Here is a 19,300-nt window from a genome sequence, read left to right as displayed (position 1 = left end):
TCGGACGTTTTGACTTTTCTCTCTCGTACCGCCCGGGCTCCAAAAACATCAAGCCCGATTCTTTATCAAGCATTTTTGACCGTTCCGATCGCCCGTCTACTCCCGAGTGCATTTTTCCAGAGACTCTAATTATCTCTACACTCACATGGGAGGTCGAATCGAAGGTCAAGACGGCCTTACAAGGGGTTGCCCACCGAACCGCTTATTTGTGCCAGAGGAATTACGGTCCGACGTTGTTCAGTGGGGGCATTGTTCCAATGTGGCTTGTCATCCAGGAGTTAGCCGCACTACATTTTTAGTCAAGCAACGATTTTGGTGACCACGTATGGCTCGCGACGTTCACAGTTTTGTTTTGGCTTGCTCAGTTTTTGCCACTGGTAAGACTTCCAATCGACCCCCAGATGGGCTCCTTCAACCGCTGCCGGTCCCTTCGAGACCCTGGTCCCACATCGCTCTAGATTTTGTCACCGCCCTCCCACCTTCTCAGGGTAACACGGTAGTTTTAACCGTGGTGGACCGGTTCTCGAAGGCGCCCCACTTTATTCCCTTGCCCAAATTGCCCTAAGCCAAGGAGACAGCGGTAACAGTCGTTAACCACGTCTTTCGGTTACATGGCCCCCCGACAGACGTGGTTTCCGACAGAGGTCCCCAATTTGTGTCCAAATTTTGGCAAGAATTTTGTAGATTACTGGGTGCGACTGTTAGTCTGTCCTCAGGGTTTCATCCCCAGAGCAATGGCCAAACTGAGAGAGCCAACCAGGATTTGGAGAGAACGTTGCGATGTATGGTTTCCAAGAATCCTTCCTCATGGAGTCAACAACTGTCAATGGTGGAGTACGCCCACAATTCATTACCAGTATCATCCACGGGCCTATCTCCGTTTGAGTGTAGCATAGGGTACCAGCCACCAATTTTTCCTAGTCTGGAACCTGAAGTCGCGGTTCCCTCCGCTCACGCCTTTGTCCAGAGGTGTCATCACACTTGGACTAGAGCCCGGGAGCCCGCGCACCAAGGCCAAAGCCGATCGCCACCGGCGGAGGCCTCCCGAATACGTCGTCGGTTCCAAAGTGTGGCTTTCTACCAAGAACATTCCTCTCCGTTCCGTTTCGAATAAGCTTGCTCCCAAATTCATTGGCCCGTTTACTGTCACCAAGATTATTAGTCCGGTGGCAGTCCGCCTCAATCTTCCTCCAGTGTACAGGACAATTCATCCCGTTTTTCATGTATCCAAAATTAAGCCAGTTTTTCGTTCTTGTATTAATCCGCCTGTCCCGGTTCCCCCACCGCCGCGACTCGTAGACGGGGAGACCACATATTCGGTTTATCATATTCTGGACTCAAGGCGGAGGGGACGCGGGTTCCAGTACTTGGTGGACTGGGAAGGTTACGGTCCGGAGGAGAGAAGTTGGGTGCCTGCCAGAGACATTCTGGATCACTCCCTTATTGATGATTACAATCGACAGGTAAGGGAGTCTGGGGACAGGAGGCGTCCCTAGGAGAGGGGGTACTGTCACGATTCATGTATTCGCTGTTTCCTTCATGTCTCGTGTTATTGTTGTTCTGTGAGTATGAGCGCGTGTGAGTGGGCGTTACCGCTCGTTCAGCTGATCAGTCACCGGCTGATCTCATTATCAGCGCCAGCTGCTGCCTATTCACCTCACTATAAAGACTCATCACAATCTCCTCTCTTTGTCAGATCGTTGGTTTGGTGTCCTCTGTGTCGTGCTTCGTGTCCCTGTTGCAGTCTGTTCCAGTTTGAGTTCCTGTTCGGTGTCTTCGTGTCCTGTCTCGTCTGGAGTTCTACCTGCACTGGATTCACCATCACCCGCACTGGATTCACCCTCACCTGCACGCTGACCACTGAGTCCCTGCCCACCATCTGCTGAGATTCCTCGAGTTTGTCTTTGTGTCTTCTGACCCTAAATAAAAGAATTAACTTGCACTTGCTTCCGCCCCGTTCTTGTGACACGTATTGAGAGGTATTTTTGGGTCGATCGTCAGGCCGGAAACAGGAAGAAGGTCTCAGCTCAGACGTCGAAGCTGAATAAACTTAAAGGTCCTCTCATCAGTCCCTTTATTAGAAAAATATCACAAATATCATTAAAAAAAATTACAGTCTTTAGCATCGAGAACAGGATTTATTTTATTTTCCCAAATCTTATGTCCATGTGAACTACACAGCCCGCTTTTACAGTTTCTTTAATTGTATATGCTACCTGGGCATTAGAATAGATATCATGGTTATGTAAATTATCTATGCAGTTGTACATAATAATACATAATGTTCAATTTTAACACAAAATTAAAATGTAAATGAGTTTAAGAAAAATGTATAGGTTTCAATATTCATACTACGTTTATATGACTCAGTAAAGCCATGACATTCGGTTCTATTTATGTAATGAAACATAATGATCGTATTATGTAACATGCTATTATTATGTTTGAGATATCAACCACTGGTTGATAATGTTTGTATAAACTGTAAGTAACAACTGGTAAAATGTACGCCTATATCATAAAGCCATGTTTACAGTTCGTGAGCGAAATCTCCTCCCATCCGTTTTCTGATGGGCATTTCGCAAGGATTCCTGGGTAGTTAAAGTGCGTGGAGCCTGCAGCTATGCAGGCTTCGTGGAAGACCGCTTCAAGGGTACAAAGGGGGTGCTGCTGAGCACACTTCAGAGCGTTAAAATGCTAAATGGGACGGCCTACGGACTCGTAGACTCGGCGAGCACGCGCAAAAAAGTCCACCGAAGACCGAAAGTCCGCATGAAGTGCGCTATTTGGGACAGGGCCTAAGAGACTTCTTTCAAAAACATTAAAAAGTCTTACCAACCCAAAACTTTTGAACTAGATATAACATGCCTTTTGATTAGAATTAAAATGATTAACTATTGACTGCAATCTGTCACATTGTTTCATTGTTTTCTCTCTCTTTTTGTTTGTCAGAATAAGTGTACTCATCCTGAAGATGTGAAATTGTGCACTTTAATATTAAAGCCTCCTCCAGCCGCTCCGCAACGCAAGAAAGTGGTAAAACACTACAGCTATTCATACTGTCCCTCTCACATTCAGTCACTTCCTAAGCGTGAATGTCTGTGTGAATCATGTTCTCTGTGACAGACGCTGGTGAAAGAGGCTGTGGTTCATCCTCTGGACGTGGAACCCATGTGTTTCCTGAGTCAGGACAGAGAGCAGCCTCCACAGCAATCGCAGCAGCCTGGACACGCTAAAATCTCCCTGTCGGTGTCTGTGGCGCCCAGTCCCACGCGGCCCACACGGCCCTGCTCCACGCTCTCGGTCCCCGGCCTGCGCAGGGCCGCCCTGCAGGAAAGCGTGAACGGCCCCCACGGATGGAGGGAGAGAAACGCAGACAGAGAGAAAGGAGCCCTGGCGAAGGAGAGAGTGAGAGGAAGACTGTCACAGCAGAAAGAGAGAAAGGCGACACAGATGCTCGCCATCGTTTTAGGTGAGAGGTTAAAATAAATTACAATAAAAACTATGAACCTGGTGACTGTCCTGGTAGCAGGACACTTGGCACATTTTTTTATTGCCTTTTCACCATCACGTAGTTTAGCAGTCGTCATAAATTAGGTATATTTCAAGCGCTTGACTCAAAATTCTAAAAACGTAGACATTATATAACCATTAAAATGGTTTATTAGGCTCAGTTTTTTTATTATCAGTTTCAAATTTAGTACACAACTTAGTTTGACATTTGGCTTTGATTTTCTAGAGTCCAAATTATTTAGTAAAATATACATTTTTTATAAAATGTTAAAGTTTTTTTTATTATTATATTTGCAACTTTTTTACACTTAAATTTTTTTAAAATCTGTTCAGTGTCTTTAAAAAAAGAGGCCATCCTTAGGTCTCTATTCCAAAGCATTCATGAATTAAAGCTGTTTAGGTCCAGATCTAAGCTCAAAAATGGGGGGGGTCACAGTTTAACTAAATAAATATGTAGTCCACGTTTAGTGTGCGCTTCACTTTTGAGTAATCTCTAAGTTGAGAATCTAACCAGGGTGCAGAAAATTAGTTTTTTGGGGGCTGAAAAGATGTTGACAGCCGATTAAGAGTGAGGATCATGTTTCAAATCATCAACTACACCAGAGATTCCAAGATCTTCCTGAAGTTTTCTATAACAATAAAAGACATTACTTAAAGAAATTACTTTTCAACAATAATAAATCATTTAGGCTGAGGGGTTTTTTTTCTGTCTGAAATCATATCACAGCAATAGTGGACAAAATGAGATTTAAGTCATTGTTATTTAAGTATTATATAGTTTTAATTAATATTTAGAAATAGCTTTAATTGTTCAGTTTTTTATGTGCTTTTGTCATTTATTTGTTTTGTTTTTTTAATGTCACTATTTAGGTATCGCTATCAATTATTTATTATTTTAGGTCAGTTTATATTTCCAGTATATTTCCAGCTTCAACTCTAAATTTCTAAATTACATTAACCTTAAGTTTTTGCAACTGATATTTATATGTTATTTTATTTCAGTTAACTTAAATGTTTTACTAGTTTTTATTTTAGTAAATTATCATAACCCTGATTTCATTCCACTTTCAAGTGTCCACATTGAAATATCTCATGTTGGCAAAGAAAACTGTCTTCTTATTCTCCAATTAAAGCATCTTTCTACGGACTTCATTTGGAGTCGAGAAGCATTTCCGGCTGGTTTGTAGTTGCTGCAAATGCTGGTGAACATAAGTGCTGGTGATCTACGTGATTTTAGGTCTCTTTGTTCTTTTAGGGTTGACATTTAAGCAGCAGCACTTTTGACATAATAAATATTCATTATTCAACAGATAGTTCAAATCCTCTAATTTGACTGGACGAGAGGTTTTCAAAGAGTGCTGATAGTCAGTGTTTCTTCAACAGCACTTTATCACGTACACATTTATTATTAGACTTCAGATGAATGGTACAAATGTGCAGTATTTCTTATAGGCACCTTTTCACTCCTACACTGTAATTTTTTTTCGTAAATCAAACAAAAATTAATGGAGTTTAATTCAAATTAATTCATTAATCAAGATTAATGGAGTTTAACATTAAAAATTTTTAAAAAATATACTATTTCAGTATTTCTACTTCAAAATGTCACATTTAATTCAATGTGTTACTTGCCGTCTTTGTATTATTTGTGAAATTTACTAGCAATTTTTAACTGAAAATTGTTTAAACGTAAATCCAACACAATTTTTTTTTCAGTTCACATTTAAAAAGAATCTTAGTTTTTTGGGACTATGTTTTACAATAAAAATATAATTCAATGTTTTACTTGCTGATGCTTTGTAATTACTTGTGAAATGTACTTTAGTCAAAGTTAAACTATATTGTCCTTTTTCAAGGAAATTTGTCTCAACTATAAAACCGCAGTGATTCGCAGCAAACCACAACACACAATTGACACCATTGTAAAAAAAAAAAACACTTTTAAAAGAAAGCCATGCTTATTATGTTATTCCAACACTATCTCTTGGTAATTTGTAAAAAAATTTATACGTTTTGATGAATTGGTGTCTAATTTGTATGAATTCGTAACATCTCACTCATACGTTTTCGTCCGATCTGCTTACGCCCCAGTGACGTGTATGTTAAATTCGTACGATCTCATTCATACGTTTTCGTCCGATCTGCTTACGCCCCAGTGACGTGTATGTTAAATTCGTACGATCTCATTCATACGTTTTCGTCCGATCTGCTTACGCCCCAGTGACGTGTATGTAAAATTCGTACGATCTCATTCATACGTTTTCGTCCGATCTGCTTACGCCCCAGTGACGTGTATGTTAAATTCGTACGATCTCATTCATACGTTTTCGTCCGATCTGCTTACGCCCCAGTGACGTGTATGTTAAATTCGTACGATCTCATTCATACGTTTTCGTCCGATCTGCTTACGCCCCAGTGACGTGTATGTTAAATTCGTACGATCTCATTCATACGTTTTCGTCCGATCTGCTTACGCCCCAGTGACGTGTATGTTAAATTCGTACGATCTCATTCATACGTTTTCGTCCGATCTGCTTACGCCCCAGTGACGTGTATGTAAAATTCGTACGATCTCATTCATACGTTTTCGTCCGATCTGCTTACGCCCCAGTGATGTGTATGTTAAATTCGTACGATCTCATTCATACGTTTTCGTCCGATCTGCTTACGCCCCAGTGATGTGTATGTTAAATTCGTACGATCTCATTCATACGTTTTCGTCCGATCTGCTTACGCCCCAGTGACGTGTATGTTAAATTCGTACGATCTCATTCATACGTTTTCGTCCGATCTGCTTACGCCCCAGTGACGTGTATGTTAAATTCGTACGATCTCATTCATACGTTTTCGTACGATCTGCTTACGCCCCAGTGATGCTCCTGAGAGCGACGATTAGATGAATATGTAAATATGTGCTGCAAGCTTTCCTCTCAAAAACAAAATAAACATACTACAAAAATGACAGTATGAGAAAACAGCCATCTGATCATAGTGATGTGAATATATTTGCAACAACACTGCAATTCACCGGCATCATGTCGACAGAAGAGGTCATTAAAATTACATTGTTATGATAGTTTGATTATTAAGTATATTTGAGACTATATAGATCTGGCTATGTTAGACTATAGTTTGAATTAGTCCTTTTTCTTTGCATGACAAATTGACATTACAGTATAGAATAGCTCTTTCAGCTTTATCCTGAAATTAATTTTGTATAAGCAATCATTTCATGTGTCATAGGATGGAAGACAGGCTCTCACGAGTGTGTGAAAACGTGTGAAATCCTTTTGATTTTCCAAGTGAAACCGGCCTGAATCTTTCACATACGAGTCGGTCTACAGGCTTTCGGGGAAGGTCTTGTCCTTTTAAGTTTCGTTGCAAGCTCTTCACACATTTCCAAAACAAAAAGCGATTAATACAAGACAATTCCCCTTTAAAAGGAGAGGTTGAACTAGGTGATTTTTTTTTTAACCAGGTCAGCTTAAAAATGCAGAAGTTGAAGTAGTTTTCACTCCTTGATGTCTGTGTTTTTTGCAGGTGTCTTCATCATATGCTGGCTTCCCTTCTTCCTCACACACGTACTGAAAGCTCACTGCGGCAGCTGCTGCATCTCTCCGTCGCTCTACAGCGCTGTCACATGGCTGGGTTACCTCAACAGCGCTGTCAACCCCGTCATCTACACAACCTTCAACATCGAGTTCCGCAAGGCCTTCATTAAAATCCTGCACTGCTGACAGACAGCACACCACAACAAGGGGATTTACTGAACAAGAGAAGCTTGTGACAGACAAGGGAAACATTTGAAGCTCAGTATGTAACGATAACACAGATCAAGAAACAGTGACAGCAAAGAAAAGACGAGACATTTGAAAAGGCAAAGAGTCTTTCTTTGTGGAACTCATTCTCTGAAACGGTTGCAATCGGAAAACGATGTGTTTTTATAGCAGTACGTCATGCAAAAGTTAACATTTCGTCATCATTTGCTCACCCTTGCATCCAAACCCATATTATTTTAGTTCTTCTGTGAAACACAAACAAAGATGTTGTACTCAGTGGGGACACGGTATGACTTGTTTAATTGAACACGATCATACACGAGATTTCAGTGCTTCTGTGGAGACTAAATAAATTGGGATATGTTCCTTACAAAAAGGATTTCGGAAGACTTCAAAAGTATTGATATGAGACTATTTTATGATAAATTAATGGTGTTTTTTGTCCTTTTTGGCAGTACATACTTCCATTGTTTCAAAAACAGAAGCTCAAAGATTCTCCTAATCATCTCCATATGTGTTTCACTGAAGAAAGAAAGTCATACAGGTTTGGAAGGGTGAGTACATGATGAGAGAATACTGATTTATGGGTGAATTATCCCTTTTAATCATGTTTTTATCCTTGGAGTAGGTAAACGATGCTGAAAATGATCACAAAATGCACAATTTAAAGATACATTTTAGTGGATTTCAAATGATACAGATAATGTCAGTTTGTTTTTTAATCCCTAACCAGTTCAATCATCTTTAAATATTTAAACATGTTTTGAAGTTAAATAATTCAGTGGAATCTCTAGTATATCTCATTAGCAGATGCTAATGTAAAATATGCTCATGCTCACTAATGCACCTGCTCCAGAAGAAATAAACACTTATCATTTTGTATCTATGAGAATGTGTGATCTAACATAATATCATGCAGAAGATCTGAATGTGTACTGTATGCTGTAAATAACATAAGATAAATATTCAATATTGAATCCACTGAGATTTTTGTCCCCTACCACATGACTTGAAAATGTGCAAATATTTTAAAAACTTCCAATTATATACACATCATCTCTTAAAGGGTTCATATCGAATTAAATCTGTTTGTTAAATTTAATCAGATTTTGGTTTTAAAAAAAACTTTTATTTTATCATTATTATTTTATCATATTTTATCAAAGTCTTATTTTATCATTGAGAAATTATAGCTTTTCTGTAAATTTGTTGTTTTTGTCATATTTATTAGTGTTTTTTTAATATGTCAATATAGTTCTAGTATTTTAGTACATCAAGTTAGTACATTCATTTTATTTCAAGTAACGGAAATTTTTAGTTTTATGATATGTAGACGTATTTCAAAGGAGGCTGGTGACGCTTGAAACTCCTGGCTCTTATTTGTTTGCCTTCCCTTGGCTTGTCCTTTAGTGTAATCTGACGTCGTAACCATGGTCGTAACTGAGTTAGTTTAATCTTGTTTTCAATCCAACTGCTCCCATTACAGATTGCACGTCTCCTGTTGACTTCCAGCACCTTACACGGTCGAATCCTGTAATGTGATCGGGCAGGTAAAAACCCTCCTGGGGTGAAACAGGATTCACAGCCTTGAACCACATGAACGCATACACTCACATGCGCACATTTTCAATATGAGGTTGCATCAAACATGTCATGTTTTAAATCTTTATTATGCCTTTGTAGTATAGAAATCTGCATAGCCCTAAAGGAAGATACAACCAATGCAAAGTATAGATGATTGTTAACACTAGCAGCCTAATGTTTTTTCCCCAGCAGTCATCGTGAACAGGTACGTGCTGAGTCACTGGCTTTGTTGTTTTGTGACCCATCGGTCGCAGTATAACTTACCCTCAGTCGCTCAACTCTGACCCCGTCTAACAATAATCAGCATGCATTTTTCATCAGCCTTGGCAACAGCTATCCATTACAGCCGGACCACTCTTCATAAAAATTCCTGAGCAGCGTTGGACACCAGCTGAAGGTTTAGACTGAATGCCAGCGGATAAAATGCTGTTGAAATAGAGCAAGTGAAGGACAAGAGAGCAATTCTGAGATACAATGAAACACGGCGAGCGTCTCAGCGGAATGAATGGATGGTGGATGAAACGAGAGGTACCTCTGCTGTTGTTCTTTTGACACTCATCCAAGGTTTTTGGACTTTCATTATTCCTTGCGTTTCCAGGTGTCATCTATTGGAGGCACTAGAAGTATGGCCTCGTTTCTTTGAACGCATGAGCTGACACAAACTATGGCTTTTGCCCAGGTAAGAAGAATAGTCTCTTAGTATTTGTAACAATTCATCAAAATGTCTCGAAGAAACTGGCGTTGAGTTTACATTAGCTGAACAGCAGTGACATTTAATGTGTGGTGGCGGAGTGTGTAATTGCTAAATAGTCTTTCATATCCCTACCCCCAATTTATCGGATAGTGTCTTGACATTCACGTTGCGAAAGGCACAAAAAATCTTAAATGTCTCAGAACACCCTCTTTACAAGTATTTTATCCTTCTGCCTTCTGGCCGCAGGTATAGGTTACCGATGTGTAGGAAGGCCAAGTTTAGTAAGAGTTTGGTTCCTGTATCTATACGAGATCTAAATACATAGGAAATCAGCCTTTGATACGTCAGGTATGCTCTCTAGTTGTTGTTGTTTTTCTTTTCTTTTCTTTTTTCTTTTCTTTTTTTTTCTTTTTTTTGTAAATGTTTATATGTTGACGTTCTTAGTATGTTATACATTTGTGTTTGTATTGTGTACGCATCTATGGTGGAAACAAATTTCCTCTTGAGGACAAATAAATCATCATCATCATCATCATATCCTGTTTAATGTACAGAGTTAATGTCAAATGTTAATGTGAAACAGGGTCATGTATTTTGTAGCAGTGTTATTTTAGTATAATTGACTATTAAATTATTATTATTTATTTATATATTATTATATATACTATTAATATCGGTTTTAATTTTAATTTTGGCTAAAGTTTTAGTGAATCTGTTTTGTTTTTGTCATTTTTTATAAGTTTTTTTATATGTCTATATAGTTTTTATTGATTTTTATTTCACTTTTAGTTATTTTAGTACATAAAGTTAAACTAAATGAAAATAAGAAATACCGCCTTGGCAACTAGTTGAAATAAAGTAACTAAGTTTTTAAAAAATATTTTACTTTATTTCAAGCAACGAATATTGGTTCTATGTTTTAGTTTTGATTAACTATAATAGCTATTTTTTGTAGCTTTCTGAATTATCTTAAATGGTTAATTTAATGTTCCAGAAATTATTTTCTGCATCCTTTTTGCTTTTATATTTGATCTTTTTCATTGTTCGAAATTTTTTCAGAACTTTTTCAAAATTCTCCCCATGCATGTTTTTTTTATTCAATATTTTGGCTAATTTGATGTTTTCGTTATAAAATTATCTTATTAGTCCTTCTAACTAAATTGACCTCGTTTAAAGTCTTCTGATAGACAGGGTTTGGAAAAGTATGGAATTTGATTTATTATTTCCAGGTCTGGATAAGTATGAAAAAAGACAACAGCGTATGGAAAAATACGTTTCAAGAATATTGCCCCTATTCAGTTTTCTAAACTATAAAAAAATAAGTCTCATAAGGTCGTATTGGCAAAAGTTTAGTGATTGTTTTAGTTGAACATGTCTGAATGAATTCAATACGCACAAGGTCTTTACCTTACCATCTTTACCGTTTGTCACTCAAACCAACAACAGATAAAGGAACAAATGATTATCTAAATCAGACTGTACTTCGCTGTTTGGTGATCGTGACTCATTTTTCTTTTCAAATATCCAAACCTATCTGTAGTTTTTTCAAACCATATTTAACATAAATGGTTCATACAGCATTACCAGCAGCATTATATTTGGTATATAGTACAGTCATCAGTAATACTTTTATTTTCTCTTTTTTTCATTTCTCTGACACATCAGTTTGATACTGTAAATGTGGGTTGTAAAAAAGAGAAAATAAAAGTATTACTGATGACTGTACTATATACCAAATATAATGCTGCTGGTAATGCTGTATGAACCATTTATGTTAAATATGGTTTGAAAAAACTACAGATAGGTTTGGATATTTGAAAAGAAAAATGTGTAGGAACACTGGCAAGAATTCTGTCGGTTTAAAAAAAAGTGAAAAAAAAGGTCTAGAGTCTGTCCAGGCCTAGTGATAAGTGACATGATTAACTTTTGCCATTTTCTTATGTTTAGGTTTTCTATAAAATTAGCCCTGCAAAAGACAACCAGGAGCCTCTGCAGTCCTTCCCAACATGTCCTCCTCCGTCCACTGGGATTCCTCCAGATCTGCTGTCCGCCTGCCCGAAGCTTTTAAACACGGCTCTTCCTCTTCTCACGGCTCCAGTAATGACGGACGCACCTCTCACCTTGATACCTGGAACTACATCAAAAAGCCTGGTTGGCCAGAATCTCACAGAGCTGCCTCTATACGGAACAGAAAGTGCATCCATACAGTTTCCTCTCCATCCTGTTACGCTTTACACGTCCACACATCCACAGATCTCTCCTGGTTGTGTCCAGTTGCTGGGAGTCTCTGAATTGGCTCCCTACACACTGTCGACACTCATGCCACATCTGCCCCGATTACCACCACCTGAGAGCGGCTCCTCACCCCTCGCAGACCCTAGAGCCTCCTCCAAAGAAGAAGAGATCATCTTACAGGAAGGAGGCATTAACATTAGTGTTTCTAAGAACTCCTCTACAGACGGGGCAGGTGAGGTGATGCATGGATGGATGGATTGATTGATTGATAGACGGAATGATAGATAGATAGATAGATAGATAGATAGATAGATAGATAGATAGATAGATAGATAGATAGATAGATAGATAGATTGATAGATAGATTGATAGATTGATTGATTTATAGACGGATTGATTGATTGATTGATTGATTGATTGATTGATTGATTGATTGATTGATTGATTGATTGATTGATTGAATGATTAATTGATTGATTGGTTGATTGATTTGATAGATAGATTTACATATGTTTAATTCTCTTCTGTTTTCTTCTCACAGATGTCTCTGGGTTCAGACTCTGTCCATCATGTCCATCACGTCTGGCTTTAATTACAACCCTCATCCCCACCTTCATCATCCTCACCGTCTGCATTGCCATTATAGGTAAATGTGCTCTCAGTAAAGACTGTGATCTGGTAGAATCAAATCAATATAAATCTATTTACAGTGATTAAATCATGAAAACAGTCAGATAACGCAATACTTTTCCTCTTTAGTGAAGTTTGTGTGTTTCCCAACCAAAGCGCGAGATACCCCTGCTGGCTGCTCACAGAACTGCACCATCACACCGGTTCCCTTCTATTCGGTGAAATATCCAGCCAACGACACTGTCAACATTTCTACAGGTACCATCAGAGATATATCAGAGAATGTCTAATAAGGGGAGAATTGGCACTGTCTGGTTACTTCCGGTTTCAACTGGCTGCAGTAACAAGTCTCTGTCCATGCGGGGGCGCTCGCAGGCGGATGCAGAGTGAATGGGAGTCTATGGGGTTTCACCCCCAGAAATCCACTTTTCTCAGGATGTAATTTTTGTCAAGTAATTTGAAAGTTGCATTCAAAAGGGGGGTGGGGGGGGGGGGGGGGGGGGGTTGGCTAAGTTGGGGTTGGCTACTCGATCATTCGACTTTTGGTCTATAATCTATATTGAACTTGCGGAATCAACAATAAAATCTACGTTGATTCAACGACAAGCAGGAGAAAGGGATACATTTAGCCGTCTAGCTCAATAGACTCCCATTCATTCTGCACTCGCCCGCGATCACCTCCAGTGGAATTCTAATGGAACTGCAACCAAGATGATATACAACAGGGCTAATAGGAAGTGCCAAGACTCTCCATAGACGGACTCTGGATATATTAAGAGATCTGCTGTGCAGATTTGATTTTATTATGATGTCACATGGTCTTTTCCTGTCAAAGTGACCTTGGTCTTTGTCGCCCAGATTGCTCCACAGCAATGAATGCTGGGTCTCATGGGATGCGTATTGTTGGTGGTACGGAGGCTGTGAAGGACCAGTGGGGGTGGCAGACCAGTTTACACTGGCGTGGCAAACACATGTGTGGAGGATCCATCCTTACTTCTCACTGGGTCGTCACTGCTGCACACTGCTTTGTAAAGTGAGTATGAGACAACAGAGAGAAAATGTAAACTTTATTATTGACCAGCTCTAATCTGCTAAATGTGACTATAGCTGAGCTATAGCTGAAACCATGTGTATTGTGAAAAGCACTATACAAACACATTTTGACTTTTTTCATTGCTGTGTTTGTGTTGTTTGTCAGATATGATATGATGCTGGAGTCTGATTGGATCGTGGTTGTTGATACTGTCAGTATTTCGGATTCGTCTCAGGGCAAACGCTACAACACACTGCAAATACACCCACACCCAAGATTCTCAGAGAACGACAACGACTACGACCTGTGTCTGATGCGCACGCAAACTGAGATGGAGATGGCAGGTATCTTCACTTGGGCAGGACTAGCTCTGTGCAAGTTCATTTGCAATTCCAAAATTTTTTGCAAGTTTATGTTCCATGTAAATTCACTCAATTTACTTTCTTAATACACATTCTTGGTTTAAAAAAGGATGTGTTTTTGCATTTGAAAACGCAAAAGCAGGGCAGTGAAATGTAAAAATGGTAACACTTTTTCAATTAAGTTTCATTTGTTAACATTAGTTAACTACTTTAGTTAACTAACCAACAACACTTATAAAGCATGTATTAATCTTAGTTTGTTAATTTAAACAATTACTAATACATTATTGAAATCAAACGTTGTACCTGTTAATATTATTTAATGGACTTCAGCTAACATGAACAATGAAGGTGTTGTATTTTATTAACTAACATTAACAAAAATTAATAAATTCTGTAATAAATGTATTTCTCATTGTTTATTAATATTATTTAATACATTAACTAATGTTAACTAACTGACCTTATTGCAAAGTGCTACCAAAATTTATTTTAACTTAAAGGCCCACTGAAGTACCTTGAAACGTTCAGCTTTATTCAGTGTGTTGATGTAATTTCCACTGAAACAGGAAGACAGGGCGGGACATATCGAGCAGCTCCTCCCCTTTTATAAAGTAGCCAATAGCATTTTGTTTATTCCTGTCAAATAAATAATAAAAATTAAAAAAACAGAACATTCTTTATCAACAAGAAGTAATCAAATCTAAAACAATACTGGATAGTCTTTACTTTATAAATTAAATATAGATCCTACTAAATATACTTAAGAGCAATGAGTGATTTTCTCTTTGTCTTTTGATTTTTTTGATTCACATAAATGACACAGACGGCAGCAGGTATACTAGGCTACTGTCACTTTAAGACCTAATGCATGGATCCAATATACTGTCAGGTATGGGGTGTGATGGACGGAGAACTCAGGTGCAGAGTTGATGGGCTTTTAATGATAATAAAATAAAATAAAATACAAACAAAAACTACCCAGAGGGGGAAAACAAGACAGACTTGAAAACGAGACATGAACACGCAGCTAATGAGAACTCATAAGCCGCGTGTTCACACAGAACATGACAACACACAGCCAGTGTAAAACACAAGCTGCGTGCTACACAGCACAAGACAAAACACGACATGAAAGCACGCGGCCAATGTAAACACAAGTCACGTGCTACACAGAACACTACAATACTCAGAGAGAGAAGAGCGTACGGTCTGAGCGAACTCAAAAACCACACATTCACATGTAAGGCCGTCTAACTCGATCCAATGGCGGTATTCGAATTAATGGTGAAGGTCTTTGCGTGTTACCGTCTTTTCTCGCGACAAAGTATTTTTGGTTAAATGCAATACATTTTCTCATATGTATTTTCTCGTTATTTCATCTGACTCCATAAATGAAAAGGGTTTTTATGATATCTGTGCATCATTAAATGTGAGCGAATGTTTTACTATTCCTTTAAACTCTTGAATGAAAATAATGTCAAAGTCAATTAGAATAATCAAATATCACAATTTAATATGTCAGGTAAATGTATCATTACAATTCCATAATCAATTCAAAGGTAATCAATGCAAAACATCAAATGCTCTAGAACAAAGAGGAAAATAGCCGACAAGAAATACGTGAGGCAGAGAGACTCGGCTCTCGACCTCACAGGCTGATCTGGATACAGAAAAAGAGCCCCGAGCTCTCGCTGCGTTTCATTATATACCCAGACCTCATTTCTAATCTAAACATCATTCAAAGTGGAAATTTACCTGTAAGTCACCATTTGCTAGCAGTGGAAAATTAGCATTCAGTCAAATGGTCAGAAGGTGTTAACTCAAAGACATACCCTCCAGTGTGGAAGATGTTTCTAAACTTCCTAAGAACTTTATTACCTTTTGGTTTACTTGTTTGGGAATGAGACATTTGTACCAGTCGTACCGAGACATTTCAAATTATACCAAACATGTATGAAACTCGATGATAATCATTCACATAAACCATTTAGATTCTTGTGTGAGTTTGGGAGATCTCTGCCAGGATGAAGAATGGGGGAGAGAAATATAGATTAGGATGAGGGAGGTGAGACCTTCGTCTAATATTATATATTATTATATATTATAAACAACGCCCCGCACATGAAACAAGGCATACAGATAAGTGAGCGCACGGCTCGAGGACGCTAGAAACCGCGCGCTCAGACAAAGACAAGACAAAACATGAGTGTCAGGGCTCTGTCACAAAACCAAGAAATAAACTAGACAGAAGTGACAGAAGCCTGACATATACTGTTACACATACGTCTTATTTCCCAACTGTTTATGTTCACTTAAGACATAACCGACGGCGTTTAAGCGAATATTCACATTTTGACATATTTCTGTGTGTTTTTAACCGTTTATGCACGAACCCTAAGCTCAAAGTCTACTTGGCTTGTCCGTGTGCATAGAAAGCCTTTTGGAGAACGGTGTGCATGTTTTGCATTTTTAATAATTATTTTATTATCGAGCACATCCTGCAGTTTAGCAACAGTAGACTGTAGACTGCTGATTTGGATTAAGTTTAGGCCTTTAGGGAGAAAAGAAAGTGCACCGCTGTGAGGGAAAGAAATTGATTAGAATCGTAGCCCTCTTTATCGTGTGTGTGTAATATGTATGTGTATATTTATTTATTTATAATAAATATACACTTTAAAATATTATTATTTTTGTTTATCTTCGTATGAACGTACATAATTGTGTTTTGTGACTGAATCAGAGTAAGAAATACTCTTTTCTGATCTTGATATTTGTTAACATTTCAAAGCAAATGAAAGATTCCTTTATCTCTAGTTGATAAATTATCAATAAAAGAGGATATATTTTTGTGTTATAGTAATTAAAATAGGCAGAATGTATTAAAAACAAATAAGAATAAAATCTAGTAAAATGAGGTGCAAATGTCATGTTGACTTTAAGTGATATTAATGCAGATGGTTTCTCCTCTGTAATTCAGAACAGATGTGTTGACTGTTGTTTAGATGGAGTGAGACCCGTGTGTTTACCACGTCTGAGCGAGTCTTTTCCTCCTGATTCCCCCTGCTGGGTCACAGGTTGGGGTTACACTCATGAAGGAGGTGAGATCATGTTTCTGAAGCGTTTACAGGCCTCCCGAACTCTCGTGAAAGTGTCTTTATCTCTCATACAGGCTCGGTGTCCTCACACTTGAGACAGGCTTTAGTTCAGGTGATCGATCAGTCCATATGCTTACAAGCCAACGTTTACGGCTCCCAACTCACTCCCAGAATGCTTTGTGCTGGCGTTATGGAGGGAGGAGTGGACTCCTGTCAGGTATACACATCCATTAACGTGATAGACTGCTCAAAAATTACAATTCTGTCATCATTTACTCATCCTCGTGACGTTCCAAACCTGCATGACTTTCTTTTTTCTGAATAAAATGCTATAAAAGACTATAAAATGCTCATGCACATCATTATTTCAAGTCCAGTAATAATGAGGAACAGATTCACTAAAAGTCAAATCTGATTCATATTGACCTGCAGTAGTTGAGCTCATGAGGGAAAATGACATAAAACCAGTGATTGATGACAGAATTGTACATTTTCTGTTAAATACTTTGATACACTGAACAGTGAACACTTTACAATAAAGTCTAATTTGTTAACATTAGTTAATTCGTTACCATTTAACAATGAGGTAAAAAAAAATCATTACTTGAAGTAAATTAAACATTAACTGAAATAAAATTGAAACTTATTTTATTTCAGCTAGAAGGCAACATTTATCATTAATAAAAACTACTGTATAGACATTTAAACAAAAATTACTAAAACTTTAGCTCAAATTAAAATGAAAGCAGAAAATATTAAATAATATAAAACCTAAAAATAGTAATAGTATATCAATGATACTAATACATCACTGACTTTTGTGAACATTTAATAAAAATACAACTGTTTATTGTTAGTCATAATTCTTGTCTTGTGTCCGCGTTTTGTGTTTAAGATCTTTTAATTTGATATGTCTTTTCTGTTCCCATTGGTCCTGTTTCACTTCCAGTGTTTGCCTTGTTTCCTTAGCTCCCTTGTTTTGTTTCCATAGTGAATAATTACCATCACCTTTCCATTGTTATCTTGTGTAGAAATACCCCTGTGTTTCAGGAGTCGGTTGTTGTCTTTACATCCCCTTGTACAGCTGTTAATTTTTTTTTTAGTTATCCTTGTTAGGTTTGGTTTCTTACTTGGATTTCATCATTCCTGTTTGGATGTATGTTTCCTGTATGGATTATTGGCATCATTTTTGCTGCTTTGGATCTTTGTTTGTGTGTTTTCTTCAATAAAACTGCTGCCCTCATATTTTCATCTCTCTTCCCTTCCCCTGTGTAACATAGTTCATGTCAGCTCATGTCCATTAAATAATATTAGTAGATACAACTTTTGATTTCAATAGCGTATTAGTAAATGTTGAATTTAACTAGGATTAATAAATGCTTTAGAAGTATTTTTCATGTTTGTTCATATTAACTAATGTTAACAAATAGAGCCTTATTGTAAAGTGTTACCAATATTTTCTTGAAGGATCCTGTGTGTTTGTGTTTGTTATATGGTGTGTTGTGTAATTGTTCTCCAGGGTGACAGCGGAGGTCCTCTAGTGTGTAAGACTAAAGCTGGTGATTGGAGGTTGGCTGGTGTGGTGAGTTGGGGAGATGGATGTGGAAGACGTAATAAACCAGGCGTCTACACCAGAATCACTCAGCTTCTCCAGTGGCTGGATCAATACATCAGTGTAAACGCAAACAACACCAACAGCATCATCATTCTGTTTGAGGAATGTTACGGGTTCAAGTTAAGCTTTGACCTAAAATAAAATTGACTGTAATGCACTTACAATGGAAGTCTAAACAATGCATAATACACAAACGTAAAACCACAGGACCTTATGCATACAATCGAATTGATGAACTTTGTAATATTGACACTAAATGGAATCAATACAGATCAATCTGTATTGTATAAAGCACTATGGAATAAAAGGTGACATGACATTGTTTACACTTTACACCCGCCCACTTTTTCAGCAGCTTTTGTTCTGGAAGAATGTTTTCCATTAAATCCACAAAAAAGTGAGTGACTGTGTAAAATAAACCACATCTAATAAACCAACCAAACTCCTGACCTGACTTTATACAACAAAAAAGTACTGTTTACACAGACTTTCACTGATTTGAACTTGGTACATTCCTTTTAAACCAATGTGCATATATATTAAGTCCAAAAACCATTAACATTTATTTCATTTTATTTCAGGATGAAAATGAAGAGGCATTCTCAGTGGCCACCATAAAGGATAATAACTTTTGAAAATGCAGTATTGTTATATAGATTGTACAGTGTCTTAATCTTATAACAGATAATTGAAACCTTGAATCGAAGCAATAAAACATTATTACATCCAGACTGGCTCATGCTGATTTAATATGACT

At 37.9% G+C, this 19,300-nt stretch overlaps 2 protein-coding genes across 2 annotated transcripts in view; both read left to right on the top strand.

Moving 5' to 3' along the window:
* Positions 1-8,269, top strand: part of drd2l (dopamine receptor D2 like) — a 35,994-nt gene extending 27,725 nt beyond the window's left edge. Inside the window, exons 6-8 of the mRNA XM_077221662.1 lie at positions 2,953-3,036; positions 3,127-3,472; positions 7,054-8,269. Coding sequence (XP_077077777.1) covers positions 2,953-3,036; positions 3,127-3,472; positions 7,054-7,250 — 627 coding nt within the window. The 3' untranslated portion in view covers positions 7,251-8,269. The remainder of the gene's footprint in view (positions 1-2,952; positions 3,037-3,126; positions 3,473-7,053) is intronic.
* An 826-nt stretch (positions 8,270-9,095) lies between these two features.
* Positions 9,096-19,272, top strand: LOC143731005 (uncharacterized). The gene is made up of 10 exons (XM_077221634.1): positions 9,096-9,555; positions 11,518-12,037; positions 12,347-12,451; positions 12,565-12,693; positions 13,294-13,468; positions 13,634-13,812; positions 16,836-16,931; positions 17,003-17,145; positions 18,448-18,603; positions 19,125-19,272. The coding sequence occupies exons 1-10, from the start codon at positions 9,541-9,543 to the stop codon at positions 19,176-19,178; spliced, it is 1,572 nt and encodes a 523-aa protein (XP_077077749.1). The 5' UTR covers positions 9,096-9,540; the 3' UTR covers positions 19,179-19,272.
* Positions 19,273-19,300: the final 28 nt, after the last annotated feature.

Source organism: Siphateles boraxobius, unplaced genomic scaffold, assembly GCF_051911475.1.
Source record: "Siphateles boraxobius isolate OS27281-9 unplaced genomic scaffold, OSU_SipBor_1 84, whole genome shotgun sequence".
In the NCBI taxonomy this organism is placed as follows: Eukaryota; Metazoa; Chordata; class Actinopteri; order Cypriniformes; family Leuciscidae; genus Siphateles; species Siphateles boraxobius.
This window is presented reverse-complemented; position numbering and strand designations above follow the sequence as displayed.

Excerpts from the sequence above, each read along its gene's own strand:
- LOC143731005 (XM_077221634.1), top strand. Across the intron at positions 13,813-16,835 it reads AACTGAGATGGAGATGGCAG|ATGGAGTGAGACCCGTGTGT; the intron begins GTATCTTCACTT and ends ACTGTTGTTTAG. Across the intron at positions 16,932-17,002 it reads GGGTTACACTCATGAAGGAG|GCTCGGTGTCCTCACACTTG; the intron begins GTGAGATCATGT and ends TCTCTCATACAG.